Source organism: Lepisosteus platostomus, chromosome 3 (genome assembly GCF_059453375.1).
Source record: "Lepisosteus platostomus isolate fLepPlt1 chromosome 3, fLepPlt1.hap1, whole genome shotgun sequence".
NCBI classification, from domain to species: Eukaryota; Metazoa; Chordata; class Actinopteri; order Semionotiformes; family Lepisosteidae; genus Lepisosteus; species Lepisosteus platostomus.
In genome coordinates, this window is record NC_142613.1 from 76630670 (window position 1) to 76656568 (window position 25899).

The window sequence follows — 25899 nt, forward strand, 5'->3', positions numbered from 1 at the left end:
TCTGCCAAATCTGTTTCATGTTTGCATGTTCTTTTGTAACTCACACCTTTCTGTGATTTTTTTTTGTATATCTAAGCAAGTGTTCCTCCATCCCTGTTCTGCACTATGTCTAGTCATGGCTTTTTTGTGTTTGCTTATTTCAAAGTAGCACCTGCTCCATTTCTAAAACCTTTTGCTCATGTGTATTTTTGTATTTTTTTACACCTCTAGCACTTTAACATTTCTAATTTTAATTTACCTTAATTTGTAGACTGAATTCTTGTCCTACAACTGTTATTATTGATCACTGAATTATTGTACTTGACATGACTTCTTTCATTCACCCTTTCCTGAACAGTTAACAGTGTAAACATGATATTGTGATATTTTGTGCTCTTGTTGAATGATAAGTGTCGCATAGTTTAAATAATTTTCATTCTTAGAAATTATGAAACGCTCGGTTAAAAGCAAGGGAGATTATGTCTGTTATAATGGACATAAAAACGAGAGTTGCTGTGGCATTATTGGAAACCCAATTTTAACGACAAAGCACTGGAGTGATATCCTGGCAGGCACTGAGACCTGCACCAGTGGGAGCACTTCCGCAGCGAAAAAGAAAATGCTTGACGAACTAGGGATTGGACAGTTTTTCAATGCTTGTATGATTGATGGAAATGTTCAAATGAATGTGCTAAAGAAATAAACAAAAAAAAAGTCATTTATTCCTTTATCATATTGCCTAGCTAATGTCCTCTCTTTTCTAGTGTTACTAGAAAACTAGTCTAATGTTACTTTACTTTCTCGGGTCGTGATTTTTTAGGCAAAAAACAGGCTTTTAACAGGCTATTTTGTGTTCTTCTTGAGATAGTTGAGTGCAGTGTCAAAATCTTTCCATATGAAAGGATTCATATGAAAGGCAGTGACGTCACCGTCCTGAGGTGTGTGTGGCCACACAGACATCAGCTAGCCTCAGGACATCAGGCAGGCCGGTTTAGCTTCGTCACTAATGAAACTATTAGATAAAGACATAAATTTTAAATAAATAAAGACATTTTGATTTAAATCACAAATGCGTGTTTAAATGCCTTTATTGATTCCAATCTGACAATGCAACGTAAATTGTTATCTTTGTCTCCTAAGTCCCTTAATTAACTTTAAGTATAGCTTTCTCACCATTTAGATTTATTTTTCATAACATCGTTAAACAAAGCAGGAGCATATTTTACTTCCTCATGGAATCACACGTAGAAAGAGTAGATTGTAATCATTTTTATTTCTTAAATACATTTTAGAAAAGTGTAATCTATACTAAAAAGTTGTACTTATTTAATACCACTTGATAGTTATATTAATAGAGATAAGTAGTTCAGGTGGGTAGCTGCGTCAGCATGCGTAGGCTGCAAAGGAACAAGTAATAGGTTTATTCCATGCTGAAAAAAAGAAGAAAGAGAACACAACGTTTCGGCCGAGGAGCCTTCTTCAGAAGATAAGAATTCATAGAGATAAGAATTCAAGTTGATACTGTTTAGACTTTAAATCATTTTAAACTGTATTTCAGCATCTTACACATTAAATATGAAAAAGTTGGTATATTTTATAAAAGCAAGATTGCTCAGTTGGACAGTATAAACAGTATAAAGCAAGTATGTTTTTTTAATGTTTGAAATCGCTATTCTTGCAAGTACAAACACAACATAATATGGAATGCTACAGAACCCTAAACAGACAATACACAATAGCTGAATATAGCAGTGTCAGTCTTCTGTGTAAAAAAATCATGGACATCATGATTTGAACATCATTGGGTGCTGTTTTTAAAAAGCTGTTGAGTAAAGAATATGATTTTTCCTGCTGAATGAAAACAGGAAATAAAAAAAGTTTTTTAGAAATCAAGCAAAGCTTTATTCCTGTGCTTACAGTCTGGGTAATTGGAGACTGCGCTGTTCTGCTTCCTATGGTTCTTATCGCACAAAGCCATACTGAGCCATACTGAACCATTTCTCGCGTTCTGAACTTGTGTACACATTGGTCCCCCCGGGTTCCAGTTAGTGCATAATTCCTCATAGATGAAACACCTGAGGTTTACAAAAAGAGAATTAGTTCACTGATAGTATTATGTAGAGACTTTGAAAATGTTCACAAGTTGAGGTCTTTAAAATGCGTTTTGTGATATTTAGAAATACCAACAAATTCAATATAGTGTCGATAATATTTCTTATCAGTAATATCAGTAGCAGTTTGAAATTATTAGTTGTTATTAATAAATGACTTAGCTTCAAACATGTTGTGATATTTAGAAATATTAAAAAAATGTCAATATAGTGTCATTAATATTTGCTTTTTTAGTTTTTGTTTAGAAATGTTTATTTGTTAGAAGAAAACTCATGGCAACACCAGGGCTTGACCCTCAGGATAACAATACACACACTTACACCATCACCCCACAGACACAGTCACGTGGAAAACATTGAAACACATGTACACATATCCACAGAAAGTCTTATACTACTGTTGAGCTACAGTATATGAATATAATTGTATCGTTATTAATTTCTTTAGATACATGATTCCATTTTATATTCCCTGTTAGTCAAATTCTAAAAGTATGCTTTTGTTTACTCCGATAATGAGCATATTCGCAGGAAGGGTTAAAACATTATCACTTTTCACAAAGTATATAAACTTAATATAGTCAGAAGGAGCAAGTGAAAATGTTTCTGAAATAACCACATGTAAGACTTTGATGCTTAAAATGTTTAGGGAGAAAGTAGAATACTGGTGTGTATTTTTTCTTTAAACTACAAATACCAGCCATATACAGTTTACATAATATGTTTATGTTCCTAATTTAATATTGTTTATGAGCATGTGAAAGGCATGGTGAATCGGAGATTCTCAAGACTTACTTTGTATGATTGGAAACAAATATTGGAAATGTTGATTGGATCAATGAAATGCTGTGGTGTTACTTTTTGTCAATGAAAACATAAAGTTTACAAAGACAGTTACAAAGAAAGTGGACCACAGTAATACTTTGAGCTTTAAGCCTGTCCAAGGTCATTCATTATTAATACTATTAGTAATATCTTTGGTAAAGACTTTGATGCATAAAATATTACTGCATAACTAAAATATTTATGATAAAGGTGGTAGGTTGTGTACTTTTGTCCAACTTAGCAATCTTGCTTTTATAAAATATACAAATTTTCACAATTTCTTGTATAATGTATTCATTCATTGCTTTTACAACCATGTTTCTGTATATAAATATCAGTTAATAGTTTGATAGTTTTTAATTTTGGCTTCATGCACTAATTCTCCCCTGTATTTACTGTATACCAAATTGGATTTTGGTGATGCAGTGATGTTAGCCCCATTTTCTAAAGAATTTATTTTTCACTAAACCTTACATTGGAATATAAGGCAAGAAGTGTTTCTTTTCTGATAGCCAATGAACGAAATAAAAAATCACTGTACCAGATTCTACAATGTAAATCAAGGTATATTTTTGAAAACAAAAAATCTCTCAACAGCAGAGGGAGACAAAGCAACAAAAATAGCATTAGAAAGGAAAAAAAGGTAGAGCACAAGCTGTATTAACTCAGATGTATTGTATTTAACATTCTGTTAGCTTTCTTTTGTACAGTTTAAAAAGTCAGACATATTGCATTTTAAATTAATTTATTCAACAATTAACTTGGCCCAACAAGAACCTCTTTCAAATATTTTACCAGAGATTATCATTTTTGTTGCTTTTCTGAACCAGGTGTAAAAAAAGGCATAAATAATGGGGTTACAAGCAGAGTTTAAATAGCCAAACCAGACTGCAGTGTCTATCAGTATGGGTGGTACTGTATACTCAAGAATAGGATTAGAGAAGATACAAACAAAAAAAGGAGTCCAGAGGAATACAAACACTCCAACGACTATGCCTAAGGTTTTTGCAGCTTTTCTCTCCTGCTGACTGGAAACTCCAACCTTGTTCTCTTTAGATTCTTGAATCTGTTGTGTTATATCTTTGATAGATTTTGCCTGTTTTCTGGCTACTAAATATATTTTAAAGTAAATACCCAGCATGATAAATGCAGGAATGAAATATGAGAACAGAGAGCATAGAGGTCCAGAAAATTTACTGACAAACACAATGCATCCCCCTACACAGTCAATATATTTGTAATAAAAAACCTCAATGCCTTTTATATTCAGCTTTAGAAAAACTATCGTAAAGCCAAATAATCCTGACACTACCCAGCTGATTATGATCATCAGAAGTATGACACCAGACGTGATTTTGGTTCTGTAACTCAGAGGGTTACACACAGCAAAGTAACGGTCAATGGAGATGGAACACAATTGGAATATGGAAGCTGTGGAGAGCATCATGTCAGTGGCCGTGTGTATTTGACAAAACAAACTTCCCAGGTACCAACAACCTTCAATAGCAAAAATCATTGTATAAGGCATGATGATTACTCCCAATAGAAAATCACAAACTGCCAGTGAGAGAATCAAATAATTTGTGTTGGTATGGAGCTGTTTGAAGTATGCAATTGAAATCATGACCACAAAGTTTCCACACAATGTCGTAAATATTATTAACACCATAATAAAATACAATACAAATCGCAAGGTAACTGGTTTGATTATCCTTGTACAGGAGCCAGCGATGGTTTCATAACAGAAGTGTATATCCGAATTTTCAGTAACATTGAAGTTCTGTCGGACTGACGAGCCCATCTCTCCTATTGTGATGGTCCCTGAAAAAGACATGGTACAGTCCATTTTCCTACAAAAGCAATACACTGTTTACTGTGTTTTCTATGTTTTCTTGCCACTAAGTAAGGAACGTAATTGATTATGATTTTAAAAGGCAATATTTAAAGTATATTACGATGAAATAGTGTAAAAACACAGTGTATTCAAATACAATAGTTTCTGAATGAAAAATCTGGAGATTCCTTGGAAAGAGTCTGTTTCCAATTAAAAAACAATCTTTCAGGATATGTTGTTTTAAACTTTTGTCTGCAAATGGCAAAATTAGGAAAAAGGGGGGATAATTTGCAAAATGCTCAGGTATTTCCTGTCTAAAGGTGTTTCATTAATGCATTAATTATTTGACAGAGCCTATCTAGAACATTGCACAGAATTAAAGAATTGTTTTAAAAATTACACTATTTACCTGTCCTGCATTCATGTTTTAAAAACAAAATATCTTCAAGCTAAAGGTGTATTGTGGAATAATTTAGAATCTGTATGAACAATGCCATCACAAAATATTTTTTTTTCTTATCATAGCCTATATTTGGATTCTGTTAAAGTTGGACCACTAATTTTATTAGCTGAAAAAACTTTCAACACTTACCCCCAGTATTATTTTTCTGATGCAGCTGTTGAATTTTATGTGTTGGGCTCTTTATAAATGTTCACACTGTGGTAATGCTGCTCCTAGATGTAATCAATGGAGAGTTATACCTGTTTCTGTGAACATTTTTACAGCTAATGTTCACCTGGGAGAAACAGAAAGTCTTACAGTTGTCATCACACTTGCTCTCCATGGTCAACAATATCATTAGCTAACTTTTGTAAAACTGCTCATAGGCCTGTGAGACATAGGCACTACTGAAATTGAGAAAGGTATTCTAACACTTTTGGAGTGTCATGGTATCCAAAACAACCAAAGCAGGTTTAAAGTATTTAGAATGAAGGATAAAAAGAATGATACTGAATATTAGTATAGGCAACATATTAATATTTTAAAGAATGCAAATCACTGAGAATGCCCTTTTGTGGAAGTTGAAATTAAGATAAAAACAAAAAAATATTTAGATTGTTTAATTTGTGTTAACTTTTGCAAGACTATTCAATAGTAAAAGATGTGATTTCTGTGAGGTGTATCTGTTACATGTTATTTACAATTACTTGAATTATGCATGAACTTTAGGTCTTTTGTGAAAATCTGAAGAACATGTCTTAATCGTGTTTTGAAGAAGCCCTGCAGTTAGGTCTAACCATATTCCTTATATACTGCAGTTTGCATTTTGGAATTATAAATACATAATGAAGAATGCTCCATAAAAGTGTTTCTTTCAGTATTTAATACCAGATCCTTTGCAGCCTACACATGCTGACACAACTCCCCACTCAAACATTATTAATACATACAGTACTTAGTTACAACAGTTTAGGAGGAAGGTTCACTGAATTAAATAATAATTAACTTTTCTTTTTCACACTTTAAATAGTTTGTCACGTGTTATTAGATATTTTATGGTTTTTTGAAGATGTTTGATCATTCCAGGAGATTCACTCAATATGAACTTCATGGCCCTTCTTTTTTTAAGCTTATTTAACTTATTTTACAACTAAAAGGATATTTTAATAACTGAGCATAAAAAGAAGAGGAGCATTAAGCGTCTGATGGTCATAAATGATATTAATTTAGGATCATAAACATATTATGTAAACTGTATATGGCTGATATTGGTAGTTTAAAGAAAAAATACACACCAGTTTCTTCACTTTCTTCCTAAACAATTTAAGCATCAAAGTCTTACATGTGGTTATTTTGGAAACATTTTTACATGCTCCTTCTGACATATTACCTTTATATACAGTACTTTTTGAAAAGTGATAATGTTTTAACCTTTTCTGCAAATATGCTCGTTAGCGGAGTAAACAAAAGCATACTTTTAGAATTTGATTAATAGGGAACATAACGTCTCACGTCATGAAGACACTGGAGAGGCTGGTCTTATCCCACCTGAGACCCCTGGTTAGTTCATCATTGGACACCCTACAGTTTGCCTACCAGCCCAGTGTTGGTGTGGAGGTTGCAATCATCTTCATGCTGCAAAGGGCCTACTCACACCTGGACAGGGCTGGCAACACTGTAAGGATCATGTTTTTCGACTTCTCCAGTGCCTTCAATACCATCCAGCCCTTACTTCTAAGGAGGAAGCTGGAGGAGATGCAAGTCGGTGCCTCCACAATCTCATGGATCACTGACTATCTGACAGGCAGACCACAGTCTGTGAGACTTCAGAACTGTGTGTCTGAACAGGTACTAAGTAACACAGGGGCTCCTCAGGGGACAGTTCTTTCTCCGTTCCTCTTTACCCTCTATACTTCGAATTTTAAGTACAACTCAAAGTCATGCCACCTGCAGAAATTCTCAGATGACTCTGCAATTGTGGGATGTATCAAGGGTGGGCAGGAGGAAGAGTACAGAGGACTGGTCAGCAGCTTTGTGGAGTGGTGTGGGGAGAACCACCTGCAATTGAATGTAACAAAGACAAAGGAACTGGTGGTAGATTTCAGGAGGAAAAAGGTCAAACCTACTCCTGTCTACATCCATGGGAGTGGCGTGGAGATGGTAGACTCGTACAAGTACCTGGGAGTGCACATCAACGATAGACTGGAATGGTCTAAGAACATCGAGGCCATTTACAAGAAGGGTCAGAGCCGACTTTACTTCTTGAAGAGGCTCAGGTCCTTCAATGTATGTAATAAGATGGTACATTTGTTCTATCAGTCGGTGGTGGCGAGCGCCATTTTCTACGCTGTGGTATGCTGGGGCTCTGGGATTAGAGCAGTGGATTCTAACAGGCTGAACAAGCTCATCAGAAGAGCAAGCTCCGTCACTGGGTCTGGCCTGGACCCCCTGGAGGTAGTGGCTAAGAGGAGAATGGTGTCCAAACTAGAGACCATCATGGACAACATTTCCCATCCCCTCTATGACATGCCTGTAGAAATGAAGAGCACGTTCAGCAATAGACGGATTCATCCACAGTGCGACAGGGAGCACTAAAGGAGGTCATTCTTGCCTTCTGCCATAAGACTATACAATGCATCCACCTTGCGTCTGGGCAGAGACAACATTGACAGTGACCTGTTTCTGGACTGAACAGTAAACTGATACATCTGTTTTTTTTCTTTTCCCATTTACAACCATTTTTGTGCAATATATGCCAGGGACCTGTGCAATAAATTTATATTTAAATTCATATTGTGCAATATGACTTTTATGTGTACTGTTCTGTTCTGGTTTGTTCTTTGTGTGTTCTGGACTGTGAGTAACTCTTCTTAGTGCACTTCCCACTGTACTGATTGCATTGTATTATTATTATTGTATCATTCATTACACTGTTGCTGTGTTGTCTGTGTTAAGCTGCTGTTGCACTGCAATTTCCCTCACGGGGTCAATAAAGTATTGATCTATCTATAATATGGAATCGTGTATCTTAAGAAATTAATAACTATATAATTATATTAATGTGCTGTAGCTCAAATAGTGTATTATACTACTTTCTATGGATATGTGTGCTTCAGTTTCACTACATCCTACATGACTGTGTCTGTTGTGTGATAGCTTAAGTGTGTGCCTTATAAACCTGTGGTCCGGTGTTCGAACCCAGCTGTTGCCATGAGACTTCCTTTAAGAAATAAACATTTCTTTGAAAAACTAAAATAGCAAATATTATGGACACTTTATTGACATTTTGTATATTTCAAAATATCACAACATGTTTGAAGCTAAGTCATTTATTAATAACAACAAATAATTTCAAGTTGCTACTGATATTATTACTGCCAATAAATATTATATTGTCATTATAAACATGTATATAATGTCGGCCATATGGCGTATGTGTTAATGAAGGTGAAAGGTTAGCCTTTGTCACTAATGTAACCACTGAATAAAGACGTAAATATAGAAATCTCTATGTTACAAACTGTACTGGCTGGTATTGGTAGTTTAAAGAAAAAATACACACTAGTATTCCACTTCCTCATGTGGGAAGCAGTGAAACTTAAACATTATGCAGTGAACATTATGACTTGCCACAAAGTACTGTATATTAACTTAATATGGTCAAAAATAGCACGTAAAAACATTTCCAAAATAACCACATGTAAGACTTTGATGCTTAAAATGTTTAGGGAGAAAGTGAAATACTGGTGTGTATTTTTTCTTTAAAATACCAATACCAGCCATATACAGTACAGTTTACATAATATGTTTATGTTCCTAAATTAATATTGTTTATGAGCATGTGAAAGGCATGGTGAATCGGAGATTCTCAAAACTTACTTTGTATGAATGGAAACGAATCCGTGATTGGATCAACGAAATGCTGTGGTGTTACTTTTTGTCAATAAAAAAAATAAAGTATTTTCGTTTACAAAGTTGGTTACAAAGAAAGTGGACCAGGGTAATACTTTGATCTTACAGCCTGTCCAAGGTCATGTTTAATGATTAACATGCTGAAATACACAGTTTAAAATTATTAAAAGTCTAAAGAGTATACAACTTAAATTCTTAATTGGAAAAAGATTGTCCCACTGTAAGATAGGGCTGCTAGGGCAATAGGATCCTATGCAGGACTCAAGACAACAGAAAGACACAAAGCAGAAACGCTAGGCTAAAACGAAAACCAGGAGGCAGGCGAGTAGGTCGGAACACAGAGAGACAAGGAGGAAGCAACAATCCAAAAACACTAGGCGAAATCGAATCCAGGAAGCAGGCGAGTAGTTCTGAACACGGAAGTACAAACGAGGAAGCAGCAGTCCAAATCACAAGGCGAAACCGAAAACGAGAAGCAGACTAGGAGATCGAAAACCGGAGAGAAGCAAGAGGTAAACGCGCACTAGAGAGCTCGAGGAGAATCCGCAATAGTGAGCGGGGAAGTGAGGAAAAAGGAGAACTAAAATAGAGACGGGACAGAAAGGTGATTGGCGTTTACTTGCGGCGTGAGCTTGTTTTACAGGGTGTGCGCGTGGGAATGCAAGAAGGAAGAGCAGCGCGAGTGGAATGCGTAACACCCACCACGTTTTACTGCAGCGTACCCCGTTCGTTTTGAATGGCTGCATCTGTATAATCCACTGGATTGCAAAGGGAAAATATAACGATTAGTCTCTTGCATTTATGTATTTTTGTTAGACCGCTTATACCAAGCTTTATCACCTATAATTATTGGGAATTTCATTGTGGGATTGAATTAAAAAACATTCCAAAACTTCTCAAAATTGTATTATGCACTTAATGTTTTTGTGAGACCCTCTGATTCTCTAATTTGGTGTTATCTTATCCTGTCCTATTTTGATTTTACGTAGAATTCTTTAAATTTTAGATACATACTGCTAGGGCTGGGCAGACCTGGAGAGTGAGAGCTTTTTGGGGAATTGGGAGGAGGAAGTTGCTTTATAGTGAGAAAAATGTATTTTACTGTTTTTGAAAAACCTAAAATCAATACTTTTTCATGAAAATTATAAAGAGAGTGGTCCTTTTGTAATAAGCAAACAGTATAGAGGGAATAGAATATGGAGCCAAATACAGGCAAATCTTAGTGGAGAAGCTGCTTCAGTCAGGCTGGGGCAAATATTCACATTCTAACATGGCAATGATCCTAAGCATACAGCCAAAGTGGCTTCAGAACAAAAACATGAATGTCTTTGAATGGCTCAGTCAAAGTACAGACTTGAATCTGAAGAAAGATATAAGATGTGAAGAAGGGGTTAACTGATTCCTTTCTGCACAAGGTCTGGACTTCTTGTGACAGAAGACATTCCAGGCTTAGAGTTATGACAGGAAAGGGGGATAACTGATAAGGATTCCAGATGCCCCCCTTCTCAAGGAAGGAAACCTTACACTGACCATTTGGGCAAAGTCTGTGAACTGTCCCAACACTATGGCCTCTCCCCATTACCATAATAATGAGCTACGTCAGAAGCAGCAGAAAAGGGCTATATAAACTGGAAGTTTTGTACTGGCACTTTGTACAATTCTTCGGTTTTATTGTTCCTTGCATGCAGTAAAACTAATCTGTTTAACTTCATCTCGGGATCCAGAACTTATTTCTCTGTCACAATAAATCTGACTGAGAATCTGTGGAACGACTTGAAGATAGTGTTGACCAATGCTCCCCATCTAGTGTCGCAGAGCCTGAGCATATCTATCAGTAAGAATGGCCGAAAACCTCCAAATTCACATTTGCAAAGCTGATGCATGTCAAAGAAGACTGAAAACTTTAATTGCTGTAAAAGGTGCCTCTATAACGTATTGACTCAAGGGGGGAGAATACTTTCATTTTAAAAAATATTGTTACACAATAAAAATATTTTTACCCAATAATCTTTTGTGTACTGGATGTTGTGCGAACAAAGGAAAATAAAGCACATTTCAATGTATTGAAAATTCAACATTATTTGTAGTAATGGGGGTCCTACAATGATATGAAGTTTATCTGCCTCACGGTACCGGGTTTTTATTCCAGACAAAGGAACCTTTTGGGTGAGGTTTGCATGTTTTCCCCGAGTTTTTCCCTAATTTTGGTCTTTACAGTGAAAATTAAAACATTCAGTATCAGCTTAATTCCTTTATCAATTTAATTTATGCTTGAAATAAGGTACACTGGTGCTTTGTGTGTACTCATGTTCATTCATGCATGTGCATTCTTGGCAATAGATAAGCACTGAATTCATGGTTGAGCACTGCTTTGTGCCCTGGGCTCCTGGGATAGCCTCTGGGTTGCTGGGATTTCTGATAATGGGGATAATATCTTGTTGGTGTGAATTATCTCATTATCTCAAAACTACTGCAGTTAGAAGCTTTGATTTTCAACTTACTAAAATATGTAAGTGAGCTTTTTGTAGCTAATGCATCTACACAATAATACCATAATGTTTCTTCCTTCTGTTCTTCTTTTATGTTAATGTTTATGTATTAAGCTGGTTTAGAGTATTTTCAGATTAAATACATTTCTAAAATATGCTATTCTAAAACTAAAAAAAAAAACATTTAAACTCTTAAACTATGTAATGCTTAATTATTTTTGTCTTACCTGAAACATACACAAATTAATTAAAACAATATACAGAATACAAAGATTTGAATGCTCTAACTCTGAAGTATTTGTCTAAAGGGTATACAGTACATCTGAGCTGTTCTTTTCACAGTGCCTATTATGGAAAGCAAGGATATTGAAATATAGACATTAAAATAGATTTTAATTTGGATAAAATACTGTAAATTTACTGCTCTATTCAGAGAGTGTCATTGGAATTTAAGAGTTAGGATAATGTAAATATTAGCGTCACAATACCAAAATATTATTTTGTTCCTAGATAAGTGATTTTGTAAATGATAAAACAAGATAGAGAAAAGCATCTCTCATACATTTTCCAAATTTATGAAGAAATTTATTTACTTTTACTTCAAGAAAACATTTGTGAAACAAAAAGGCATACCTTCTTAAATGCTGTATTAGAAAACATAAAGAAGTCAAAATGTAGCTATTTAATGTAATAAAAATAAAGGAAATGCTAAACATGTTTTAACTTTTTATATAATTAACATTATTACAATGAAACATGACATTGAAAAATAAATGTGTAAACATTTCCCATTCACTAGAAAATATAATGCAGTAATAAAGATTGTTTACAGTTGAATTGCAAGGTCTTGCCAGGAGATGTTTGTGTAAACACAACATTTGAATAAATGTGTACAGAGTCAGGATAAATGCTGTATGTATTATATTACATATAAGAATGATAGAATTTATAACTGAGATAAATTCTGGTTATACACACATTTTAATTAAAATAAGGTGTTATTCAGGTTCATTCATTGATTACTTATTATTTAGTGAATGCAAAGTCCCTGGGTCAAGCGATCTTCTCCAGTGATCTGGTTCAGCTGTGTTGATACTGAAGTCCTCCAATAAGTCTGTGGAGTGGGAAGTGTGGCAAAGATTCTGAGTGGACCACTCTTTTATTTGGTGATGAATGCTGAAAGGTTGTTGGACTCGGCCTGTGGTGCTTATTGTTGTGGCCATTGGCTGTGTACAGTATTTAGCAACAGATCAGTGTTCAGGTCACGACTCCCGTCAGTACCCAGGCATGACCAGTGACGCTCATGATCCAACTAGCAGAATAAAGTTAAAGAGAAGCTTCAGGAGAAAGGCCAGAAGAATCCAAAGGCAAGCCAATGAATTAATAGTACAGTGTACTTCAAATCTTAACATTAAAATAAAATACTTTGACTTGTGATTTACTACACTTCCTTGTTCTTCCATCCAAGTTTCAACCTCCTTTATCCAGTTCAGGGTCAATGGGGAGCTGGAGCCTAACAGGCACAAGGCAGGATGCACCTTGGACAAGATGTCAGTTCATATCAGGTCACATACAGACACACACATGCAGAGCAGGGTACATTTTTACAGAAGCCAATTAACCTACCAGTATGTCTTTGGTCTTCAGGAGATAACCAAAGCACCTGGAGAAAGTCAATGCGAATCAATGAGAACATACCAACTCCACATGGATAGCACTCCAGGAAATGGAAAGAAATGCAAACCATTATAATATTTTGGAAAATAAATGTTATGTTGAAATTCCAGGAGTGGTATGGAAGGAATAAGGTTATTTTGTTATATTCAAATACCAGAATGTTCCCAGTCCCTGATCTGAGATGAATTTATTTTTCACTAATCCTGACACTGGAATATAAGGCAAGAAGTGCTTCTTTTCTGATAGCCAATAAACGAATAAAAAAATCACATCACCAGATTCTGCAATTTAAAGCAAGGTACTTTGTTGAAAACAAAAAATCTCTCAACAGCAGAGGGCGACAAACCCCCAAAAAATAGCATTAGAAAGGAAAAAGAGGTAGAGCACAAGCTGTATTAACTCACATGTACAGTATATTACATACTGTTAGCTTTCTTTCTTACAGTTTAGAAAGTCAGACATATTGCATTTTTAAATTAATTTAATCTACAATTAACTTTGCCCAACAAGAATCTCTTTCAAATATTTTACCAGAGATGATCATTTTTGTTGCTTTTCTGAACCAGGAGTAAAAAAAGGCATAAATAATGGGGTTACAAGCAGAATTTAAGTAGCCAAACCAGAATGCAGTGTCTATCAGTATGGGTGGTACTGTATACTCAAGAATAGGATTAGTGAAGATACAAACAAAAAAAGGAGTCCAGAGGAATACAAACACCCCAACGACTATGCCTAAGGTTTTTGCAGCTTTTCTCTCCTGCTGACTGGAAACTCCAACCTTGTTCTCTTTAGATTCTTGAATCTGTTGTGTTATATCTTTGATAGATTTTGCCTGTTTTCTGGCTACTAAATATATTTTAAAGTAAATACCCAGCATGATAAATGCAGGAATGAAATATGAGAACAGAGAGCATAGGGGTCCAGAAAATTTACTGAAAAATACAATGCATCCTCCTACACAGTCAATATATTTGTAATAAAAAACCTCAATGCCTTTTATATTCAGCTTTAGAAAAACTATTGTAAAGCCAAATAATCCTGACACTACCCAGCTGATTATGATCATCATAAGTATGACATCAGACGTGATTTTGGTTCTGTAACTCAGAGGGTTACACACAGCAAAGTAACGGTCAATGGAGATGGAACACAAGTGGAATATGGAAGCTGTGGAAAGCATCATGTCAGTCGCTGAGTGTATTTGACAAATCAAACTTCCCAGGTACCAGCAACCTTCAATAGCAAAAATCATTGTATAAGGCATGATGATTACTCCCAATAGAAAATCACAAACTGCCAGTGAGAGAATCAAATAATTTGTGTTGGTATGGAGCTGTTTGAAGTATGCAATTGAAATCATGACCACAAAGTTTCCACACAATGTTGTCAATATTATTAACACCACAATAAAATACAATACAAATCGCAAGATAACTGGTTTGATTATCCTTGTACAGGAGCCAGCGATGGATTCAAAACAGAAGTGTATATCTGAATTTTCAGTAACATTGAAGTTCTGTCGGGCTGAAGAGCCCATCTCTCCTATTGTGATGGTCCCTGAAAGAAGACGTGGTACAGTCCATTTTCCTACAAAAGCAATACACTGAGTTTTAATTGAGTTTACTGTGTTTTCCATGTTTTCTTGCCACTAAGTAAGGAACGTTATTGATTATGATTTAAAAAGGCAATATGTTCAAGTATATTACGATGAAATACTGTAAAAAGACAGTGTATTAAAATACAGTAGTTTCTGAATGAAAAATCAGGAGATTCTTTGGAAAGAGTCTGTTTCCAATAAAAAAAAACTTTCAGGATATGTTGTTTTTAACTTTTGCCTGCAAATGGCAAAATTAGGAAAAAGGGGGGATAATTTGCAAAATGCCTAAGTATTTTCTGTCTAAAGGTGTTTCATTAATGCATTAATTATTTGACAGAGCCTATCTAGAACTTTGCACAGAATTAAAGAAATGTTTTAAAAATTACACTATTTACCTGTCCTGCATTCATGTTTTAAAAACAAAATATCTTCAAGCTAAAGGTGTATTGTGGAATAATTTAAAATCTGTATGAACAATGCCATCACAAAATATTTCTTTTCTTATCATATTTGGATTCTGTTAAAGTTGGACCACTAATTTTATTAGCTGAAAAAACTTTCAACACTTACCCCCAGTATTATTTTTCTGATGCAGCTGTTGAATTTTATGTGTTGGGCTCTTTATAAATGTTCACACTGTGGTAATGCTGCCCCTAGATGTAATCAATGGAGAGTTATACCTGTTTCTGTGAACATTTTTACAGCTAATGTTCACCTGGGAGACACAGAAAGTCTTACAGTTGTCATCACACTTGCTCTCCATGGTCAACAGTATCATTAGCTAACTTTTGTAAAACTGCTCATAGCCCTGTGAGACATAGGCACTACTGAAATTGAGAAAGGTATTCTAACACTTTTGGAGTGTCATGGTATCCAAAACAACCAAAGCAGGTTTAAAGTATTTAGAATGAAGGATAAAAGAATGATACTAAATATTAGTATAGGCAACATATTCATATTTTAAAGAATGCAAATCACTGAGAATGCCCTTTTTGTGGAAATTGAAATTAAGATAAAAACAGAAAAATTTTTAGATTCTTTAATTTCTGTTAACTTTTGCAAGACTGTTCAATAGTAAAAGATGTGATTTCTGTGAGGTGTATCTGTTACATGTTATTTACAATTACTTGAATTATGCATGAACTTAATCGTGTTTTGAAGAAGCCCTGCAGTTTCGTGACATATTATAGGTTGTTAGGTCTAACCATATTTCCTTTATATACTGCAGTTTGCATTTTGGAATTATAAATACATAATGAAGAATGCTCCAAAAGTAAAGTGTTTCTTTCAGTACTTAATACCAGATCCTTTGCAGCATACGCATGCTGACACAACTCCCCACTCAAACATTATTAATACATCAGGTGGGTAGCTGCCTCAGCATGCGTAGGCTACAAAGGAACAAGTAATAGGTTTATTCCATACTGAAAAAAGAAGAAAGAAAACACAACGTTTCGGCCACGGAGCCTTCAGGACACCTGAAGAAGGTTCCACGGCCGAAACGTTGTGTTTTCTTTCTTCTTTGTTTAGCATGGAATAAACCTGTTACTTGTTCATTATTAATACATACTTAGTTACAATAGTTTAGGAGAAAGTTTCACTGAATTAAATAATAGTTACCTTTTCTTTTTCACACTTTAAATAGTTTGTCACGTGTTATTAGATATTTTATGGTTTATTGAAGATTTTTGATCATTCCAGGAGTTTCACTCAATATGAACTTCCTGGCCCTTCTATTTTCTTAATTTAGGTCTCCATTTTGAAATACAGATGCAGCCATTCAAAACGAGCGGGGCACACCACGGTAAAACGCGGTGGGCGTGTCGCGTTATAACACGTCATATCACGTTATACCGTATAATACCGCAGTAAGATAATAGTATCCAGAATAACCGCCAGGTGGAGCTAATAAAGCTTAACCTCTCATGAACAGCATTTGAGCTGTCACCAGAAAACACCCGGTTGCGAATTCCGATCACTGCCGAGGGACAATCTTTATTCAATTAAGAATTTAAGTTATATACTCTTTAGACTTTTAAATTTAAATTGTGCGTTACAGCATCTTAATCATTATACATTAAAAAGTTGGTATATTTTATGAAAGCAAGATTGCTCAGTTGGACAAAAGAACACAACCTACCACCTTTATCATAAATATTTTAATTATGCAGAAATATCTTATGCATCAAAGTCTTTACCAAAGATCTTACTAATAGTATAAATAATGAATGACCTTGGACAAGCTGTAAACTCAAAGTATTATCCTGGTCCACATTCTTTGTAACCGTCTTTGTAAACAAAAAGACTATTTTTTCATTGACAAAAAGTAACACCACAGCATTTCGTTGATCCGATCAAGCATTCGTTTCCAATCATAGAAAGCAAGTCTTGAGAATCTCCGATTCACCATGCTTTTCACATGCTGGTGTAGTGCAACAGGGAACCAGCTGAGTGACCTTAAGGAGACCTCTCTCAGCCCAGGCGGCTGAGCTCCCAGCTACGTGCAGGGAGGGCGATGTCATCGCCGTGCCCAAACTATCTCCGCTACACCTACACAGCTGTCATATTTTAAAGATTCACTGTGCTACCCTTCTGTTTTTACTGTGAACTGCAGTCCTGCATCACATTATCATCAGCATCACATGCCTGATGCCTCATACATTTTAAATGGCTGCATCTAAACATGAGATAAGATCACTTGATTGGCCATATACAATTTCTTGTGTTAGGAATTTGTCTTTTTCACATACCCCAACTTGCTCTTCATGAGAGATAGACAGGGAGAGAAGCTTGGGGTCAGAGCACAGAGTCAGCCACCCCTGGAGCAGTTGGGGTTAAGGGCCTTTGTCAGGAGCCCAAATATAGTAGGATTCCTCTGCCAGCCATGGGATACGAACCAGCAACATTCCAGCCATAGGTGCAGATCCTAAGCCACAGAGCCACTGCATCACCTAATAAGATAATGCATTAGCTAAGTCTAAGGCCCTGGTTGACTGCCCATGAGCCATTGAAATGTGACCTTTATAAACCAAAACGTGGGACCTTGTGATAATATGACAAAGACAAGTCTTGTTTAGCCTGATTCAAGGGTAATTTATAATAATAATAATAATAATGTTTCTTTATTAGGCCTATACAATTTCTTGCATTAGGAATTCGTCTTCTCGCATACCCCAGCTTTTCTCCATGGAGACACAGACACACAGACAGGGAGAGAAGCTTGGGGTCAGAGCGCAGGGTCTGCCATTGTACAGCACCCCTGGAGCAGCTGGGGTTAAGGGCCTTGCTCAGGGGCCCAACGGAGTACGATTCCTCTGCCAGCCGCGGGATTTGAACCAGCAACCTTCCAGTCACAGATCCTGAGCCACAGAGCCACCGCTCCGCCCTAATTTGCAAGTATGCTTTGGTCAAGTAATGAGCTTTTTCCATCTCCCAATTTAAGAACACAAGAAAGGCTTCATTGGGCCCAACTTGCCCTTTTGGTTGCCAATAATTAATTTATGCAAAGATCCCTTTTCTTTAACGAAGCTAGGGCATTGTCTTCAACAATATGGTTGAGTAGCTTTCTCCATACTCCCACAATCCTTTGACTTGACACATTCCGAATAACCTTTTCTTGCTTGCTCTGCTCCTTTAAACATTTTCATCCTCATCTAGGGCACATCAAGTGCTCACAGAAGACAAAGTTTTTTGTAGCAAAATGTGCCATTTTATAACCTACTGTAGCTGAAGTTTCTGAAATCTTGAAATCAGTAAAGACAAACAGTACTTTCTCCATGTGAATTAATTTACTAAATTTACTAAATTCACTGCAGTTCAAATGGAAAGCAAGCCAGCAGAAAAGACAACTAGCTGTACTTTCAATCACACACGCCATATATATAACCCATTGAGAAATGTTGTGTAAATACTAAGACATTCATTTTTTAGAGGTAACATTTTTCAAAAGCTAAACTTTTCCACAGTCGTGTCCTTAAAATACTGTAGCTCTAGAAGCATCACTCTTGTTTAATATTATAGTAAAATTGAGTTATATTGATTATATGGATTTTTATGGACTCAAAAAATGAAAACACTGTAGTTATGTTATCCAAATTTACAGTGCCTTGCGAAAGTATTCGGCCCCCTTGAACTTTTCAACCTTTTGCCACATTTCAGGCTTCAAACATAAAGATATAATTTTTTTATTTTATGTGAAGAATCACCAACAAGTGGGACACAATTGTGAAGTGGAACGAAATCTATTGGATTTTTGAAACTTTTTTAACTAATAAAAAAATGAAAAGTGGGGCGTGCAAAATTATTCGGCCCCCTTGCGTTAATACTTTGTAGAGCCACCTTTTGCTGCGATTACAGCTGCAAGTCGCTTGGGGTATGTCTCTATCAGTTTTGCACATCGAGAGACTGAAATTCTTGCCCATTCTTCCTTGCAAAACAGCTCGAGCTCAGTGAGGTTGGATGGAGAGCGTTTGTGAACAGCAGTTTTCAGCTCTTTCCACAGATTCTCGATTGGATTCAGGTCTGGACTTTGACTTGGCCATTCAAACACCTGGATACGTTTATTTGTGAACCATTCCTTTGTAGATTTTGCTGTATGTTTGGGATCATTGTCTTGTTGGAAGATAAATCTCCGTCCCAGTTTCAGGTCTTTTGCAGACTCCAACAGGTTTTCATCCAGAATGGTCCTGTATTTGGCTGCATCCATCTTCCCCTCAATTTTAACCATCTTCCCTGTCCCTGCTGAAGAAAAGCAGGCCCAAACCATGATGCTGCCACCACCATGTTTGACAGTGGGGATGGTGTGTTGAGGGTGATGAGCTGTGTTGCTTTTACGCCAAACATATCGTTTTGCATTGTGGCCAAAAAGTTCGATTTTGGTTTCATCTGACCAGAGCACCTTCTTCCACATGTTTGGGGTGTCTCCCAGGTGGCTTGTGGCAAACTTTAGACGAGACTTTTTATGGATATCTTTGAGAAATGGCTTTCTTCTTGCCACTCTTCCATAAAGGCCAGATTTGTGCAGTGTAAGACTGATTGTTGTCCTATGGACAGACTCTCCCACCTCAGCTGTAGTTCTCTGCAGTTCATCCAGAGTGATCATGGGCCTCTTGGCTGCATCTCTGATCAGTCTTCTCCTTGTCTGAGCTGAAAGTTTAGAGGGACGGCCAGGTCTTGGTAGATTTGCAGTGGTCTGATACTCCTTCCATTTCAAGATGATCGCTTGCACAGTGCTCCTTGGGATGTTTGAAGCTTGGGAAATCTTTTTGTATCCAAATCCGGCTTTAAACTTCTCCACAACAGTATTACGGACCTGCCTGGTGTGTTCCTTGGTCTTCATGATGCTCTCTGCGCTTTCAACAGAACCTTGAGACTATCACAGAGCAGGTGCATTTATACAGAGACTTGATTACACACAGGTGGATTCTATTTATCACCATCAGTCATTTAGGACAACATTGGATCATTCAGAGATCCTCGCTGAACTTCTGGAGTGAGTTTGCTGCACTGAAAGTAAAGGGGCCGAATAATTTTGCACGCCCCACTTTTCATTTTTTTATTAGTTAAAAAAGTTTCAAAAATCCAATAGATTTCGTTCCACTTCACAATTGTGTCCCACTTGTTGGTGATTCTTCACATAAAATAAAAAATTTATATCTTTATGTTTGAAGCCTGAAATGTGGCAAAAGGTTGAAAAGTTCAAGGGGGCCGAATACTTTCGCAAGGCACTGTAAGAGTGACATCATCTTGAAAAAACATATGGTCATATGGATACAATAGTTAAATTAAATTCTAAGTATTTATTTTAGCACTCTTCATGTGAGAAATAGTTGAAATACTAACTTTACCACTGTTGTGAGTGTGGACTGCTGGCAAACAAAGGGTACCTGATATGTTTTGTCAAATGTACAAATATAGAGCATGCTGGATATGACAATAATACTGAAAAGTCACTGAGGGGGAAAGAAATATCAACAGTAAATTAAGCAGGAACTTAGGTGTGAGGCTGCTCTTTGTTTAGAATTTGATTTCTTTGGAAGGAAAGAACGTAACTTAAAAAAACCTTGATAATAAGCTGCACTTAGCTTAGGTATTAGGACCACACCAAAATTAACATAAAATACCACACATTTAAAACATCAATACAGCTCATTAAAAATGAGCTGTGAGCATTAATGTGGTTAAGGTTAAAATAGAGACAGAGATAACTGAATAATTGAGGAACAAAAAATTGCCCCTGCTTCTCCCCTCAAACTTACACCTGGCAGGTATTATTAAAATACACATGAAATATCAATACAGCTCAATTAAAACATCTTTTTATTAACCGTTAAATAATGTGCATTTTGTACTGTGACTGACAGAACGATCTCAAGTGAGACACTTTTGTAATAAAGCAGCACTCAGGAAGAGAGCTGGTGATGCAGGTGCAAGCTGGTGAACATCGAGCGGAGACCGGGGCGGAGATCACAATTCAGAACCGACGGGGTTTCCAAAAACTCAGAGTCCGACAGGTTCATAGCCGGGAAAGCGCAGAGTAGATAAATTCCGACAAGGTTAGCAAGCAAAGCAAGCAGGCAAGAACAGCACAGCACAGCACAGCGCAGGTGACAGCACTCTTCAGGGAGAAAACTCACAATGACAGAGCTCTAGAGCTGGGGTAGCCAGTATTTAGAAATGATAGGCAAAGGCTCCTTAATTAGAAGCATGGGACACTGACAACCACCCATACCATGTGCAGACGGCCCCAGTAGTAATAACTGACCATGTGAAGACGAGGGGGTGTGAGCCGACATTGGCATGGCTATTACAACTTTTCTAATGAAACTAGGCTCATCTCTGACAAAATAATTGCTTTATAAGATATAACTTTATTGTCCTATACAAATATAAACTTATTTCCATACATAAGACACAAATAATACAAAATAAAATAAATACACATTTTGAACAATCTTAAAGTGTTGTTAACTGTCTCAGTCTTAGGCAAGTAAACAATACATATACACAGATCTGACTCTGCCCATATTACATGGCTTTTACACATAATCTGATAGATAATAAGGAGTCAGTCACTTGTATTTAATGTTATATATATATATGTTTGTGTGTGTGTGGTATGCCTCTATAGCATAATTGTGATTTTGTTTTAAATTGGGTTAAAGACTCATAAAAATGTATGATTCCAGTACCCACAGAAGTGTTATCTGTCCATGGGTGGGAAGTTAAAGCAGTATCTCATGACACATTGAAGGTATGATTTACTGAGTTAAATTAAAAACATAAGACAGGTTTCAAACAAGAGGAGGTCAGACAGAAAAATCAAATGATTCCATCGATCCATCCATTTTCTATCCTCTTTATCCTATACGGTGTCGTGGGAGAGCCTATACTTGACATTTCTTGCATTTCCATTAATGCCACAAAATTGTAAAAACAGTCAGATAACGTTTTATGTAGCAGTAGAGCTGTAAAGACGCTCATCATAGAAACCAGTGTGGATAACAAACTGTGACAGTCAAGAAAAAATATTTTATTCATTACAATTAAAAATCTTTGAAGTCCACAGGTGAGTCTCAACAATTTCAATAAACTGATTTTAAGTACAGAACCTCAAGCAAAAAATCAGGTCACTTCAAAAACTGATCTTAAGAATATTATGCCAGCTGAGCAGACAGACTACAGGCTGTGATTAAGTGTTCACTAATTGTAGGTATTTTACAATTAATACATCAGTAAGTTATAATTAATTTTACAATTAAAACTACATCAAGAATAGCTATCACAAAAATAAAGATGAAAGAAAGTCGTGCTGTAATCTATTTTGCATAATGGCATATAAAAATCAGTGAGTTCAGAATTTTAATTTCCACTAATCCAAAACACTGGAAAATAAAGGAAGAAGTCTTTGAATGAATGAAAAGCCGATGAATGAAAAAAAAAAATAGCTGGTTTGTGCAATATAAAGAAATGTACGTTGTTGGAACAACAGCAGAGGGAGACAAGACAAAAACAAAATAGCTTAAGAGAGGATGAAGAGGAAAAGCTGCATCAACTCAGATGTAGACAATATGACATTATTGTTTTCTATTTAACTCATTGACCAAATACATTTAGCTTTCTTTAATATGGTTTAAAAACCCAAACATGTTGCCTTGACTTAATTTATTCTGTAATTAACTTTGCCCAACAAGAATCTCTTTCAAATATTTTTCCAGAGATGATAATTTTTGTTGCTTTTCTGAACCAGGAGTAAAAAAAAGCATAAATAATGGGGTTACAAGCAGAGTTTAAATAGCCAAACCAGAATGTTGTGTCCATCAGAATAGGTGGCACGGTATACTCAAGAATAGGATAAGTGGAAATACAAACAAAAAAAGGAGTCCAGAGGAATACAAATACTCCCACTACTATGCCTAAGGTTTTTGCAGCTTTTCTCTCCTGCTGACTTGAAATTTCACTTTTGTTCTCTCTAGCATCTTGAATTTGCTGTGTTATATCTTTGATAGACCTAGCCTGATGTCTGGCTACTAAATATATTTTAAAGTAAATTCCCAGCATGATAAATGCAGGAATGAAATATGAGAACAAAGAGGACAGAGGTCCAAAGAATTTACTGAAAAACACAATGCATCCTCCTACACAGTCAATATATTTGTAATAATATTCCTCAGTGCCTTTTATATTCAGCTTCAATAAACCCACCGTAAAACCAAATATTCCAGAAACTATCCAGCTGATTATGATCATCATAAATATGACTTCAGATGTGATTTTGGTTTTGTAACTCAGAGGGTTACACACAGCAAAGTAACGGTCAATGGAGATGGAACACAAGTGGAATATGGAAGCTGTGCAGAGCATCATGTCAGTGGCCGTGTGTATTTGACAAAACAAACTTCCCAGATACCAGCAACCTTCAATATAAAAAAACATTGTATAAGGCATGATGATTACTCCCAACAAAAAATCACAAACTGCCAATGAGAGAATCAGATAATTTGTGTTGGTATGAAGTTGTCTGAAGTATGCAATTGAAAATATGACCACAAAGTTTCCACACAATGTTGTCAGTATTATTATTATCATAATAAAATACAATATAATTCGTAAGATAACTGGTTTGATTACTCTTGTACAGGAGCCAGCGATGGTTTCATAACAGAGTTGTATATCTGAATTCTCAGTAACATTGAAGTTCTGTCTGATTGAGGAACCCATCTCTTCTACTGTGATGATCCCTGAAAAAAGGCATGGTACATTTGGAATTCCTACAAAATTAAGTTTTTAGTGAAGTTTTCCATGTTTTCTTGCGACTAATTAAGGGACGTAATTGGTTAGGAATTGAAAAGAAAAATTGTCAAAGCATATTTTGATGAAATACTGTAATTCTTAATTTATTAAAATACAGTTTATTTTTTCTGAATTAGAAAATCAGAATTAGAATTCAGAATCTGAATTAGAAATCAGCAGATAGTCTAGAAAGAGTCTGTCCCCAATAAAAAATAAAAATACAATTTTCAGGCTGTTTCCTTTTTAACTTTTATGTGAAAGTGGCAGAAGTAAGAAACAATTTTAAGAGGTGATCATTTACAAGATGCCTAAGTATTGTTTCTCTAAAACAAATGTTTTGGATATTTGACAGTTGCTTTCCAGAACTTTGCAATTAAAGAAATGTGTTTTTCAAAATTTGAAAAGTAACTCTACTATGATCATGCTAACTAAAAAGAAATCTTCCAAAATAAAGTTGTAATTTGGAATAGTTTGAAATATGTATGTTCATATTTCCATTATTTGCATGCCTTTATGTTGTAACTTACTTTTTCTTGTCATAAGCTATGATATATGTTTGGAATCTGTTCATGTAGAACCACTAATTCTGTTAACTACAAAATAATTATTTTCAACACTTACCCTTAGTAATATCTTTTGATGCAGCTGTTGAATTTCCTGCATTCAGATCTTTATAAATCTTCACGGTCTGCTAATGGTGCCCAAGGTGTACTCAATGGAGAATTATGACTGTTTTTGAGAACAATGTAAAGGTAATTTTCACCTTGGAGAGACTTGCTTTCTATTGTCAACAATATCATTAGCTAACCAATTAGAAACCACGTTTCTTGAACCTCTGCCCATCTAAGGCATAACAGCGAGAGATTTGAAACTTTAAAACAATGGGGTTTTAACACCCAGGGTAACAATCAGGAAGGGATACAAAAGCCTACTGTGGATAACAGAGATGTAAGGGGAAAGCAATAAGCACCAGCAACTATTTACAAGGGTTATTCAGTAACGCACTACAACTATTTACACTGTCGGTCCCAGGTCAGCGCACTGACCACAAATCCAGGGCCCCTCCCAAGACGATGCATGTTTGGGGCAGAGGACTTTATGGTGGCGCAGGCTGTACACCCAGACTAAGTCTCCGGGGTTGAAGGTGCATGTCATACTGCCACTATTGCTGGAAGGTGGGTCCAGGCAAAGATGTGCACCCATTACATGTGTTGCTGCAGGTCCCAGGCATAGTCCGGGTTGGCTGGTGGCGCAGGGTTGCCCCCATGTGGTGACCCGTAGGCCAGGTCCACTAGAGTGCGGATCTCTCTCCCCAGCATCAGGGATACCGGGGTGCACCCCTTCCTAGGGGAAGGTGGTGGTCCCAGTCACATTGGTGCCTGGAGACCAGGGTGGCCAGCTGGTTCAAGAGCATTTGATTGAAGCGCTCAACCAGCCTGTTGCTCTGGGGGTGAGTGTCAGCAGCAAGCAGCACCTGCCAGTACCCACAGCGGAGACCCAGCGAGCTGAACCAGGTTGACCTGGCTATAAAGTCCATTGCATCGTTGATCCTGGGCAATGGCTCCGAGTCCTTCAGGATGCCCTTGTTCAGTTTTTTTATAGTCCACACAAAATCTCCACGTTCCGTCCTTCTTATGGACCAGGACAGCTGGAGCTGACCATGGGCTGCTGGATGGCTCTCTATGACCCCTGCTGCTGCCATCTCTCTGATTTTCTCCTTGGCTGCAGCTCCCTTTGCATGG

At 36.4% G+C, this 25899-nt stretch overlaps 3 protein-coding genes across 3 annotated transcripts; all 3 read right to left on the minus strand.

Moving 5' to 3' along the window:
• Positions 1-3660: 3660 nt before the first annotated feature.
• On the minus strand, positions 3661-4513 carry LOC148675560 (trace amine-associated receptor 1-like). The gene has a single exon (XM_088623519.1). The coding sequence runs from the start codon at positions 4441-4443 to the stop codon at positions 3661-3663; it is 783 nt and encodes a 260-aa protein (XP_088479645.1). The 5' UTR covers positions 4444-4513.
• A 9237-nt stretch (positions 4514-13750) lies between these two features.
• LOC148675561 (trace amine-associated receptor 1-like) lies at positions 13751-14806 on the minus strand. Its single transcript, XM_088623520.1, has one exon. It carries the CDS (start codon positions 14804-14806, stop codon positions 13751-13753), a length of 1056 nt encoding a protein of 351 aa, XP_088479646.1.
• Positions 14807-23021: 8215 nt separating this feature from the next.
• LOC148675562 (trace amine-associated receptor 1-like) lies at positions 23022-24099 on the minus strand. Its single transcript, XM_088626860.1, has one exon. It carries the CDS (start codon positions 24083-24085, stop codon positions 23030-23032), a length of 1056 nt encoding a protein of 351 aa, XP_088482986.1. The 5' UTR covers positions 24086-24099; the 3' UTR covers positions 23022-23029.
• Positions 24100-25899: the final 1800 nt, after the last annotated feature.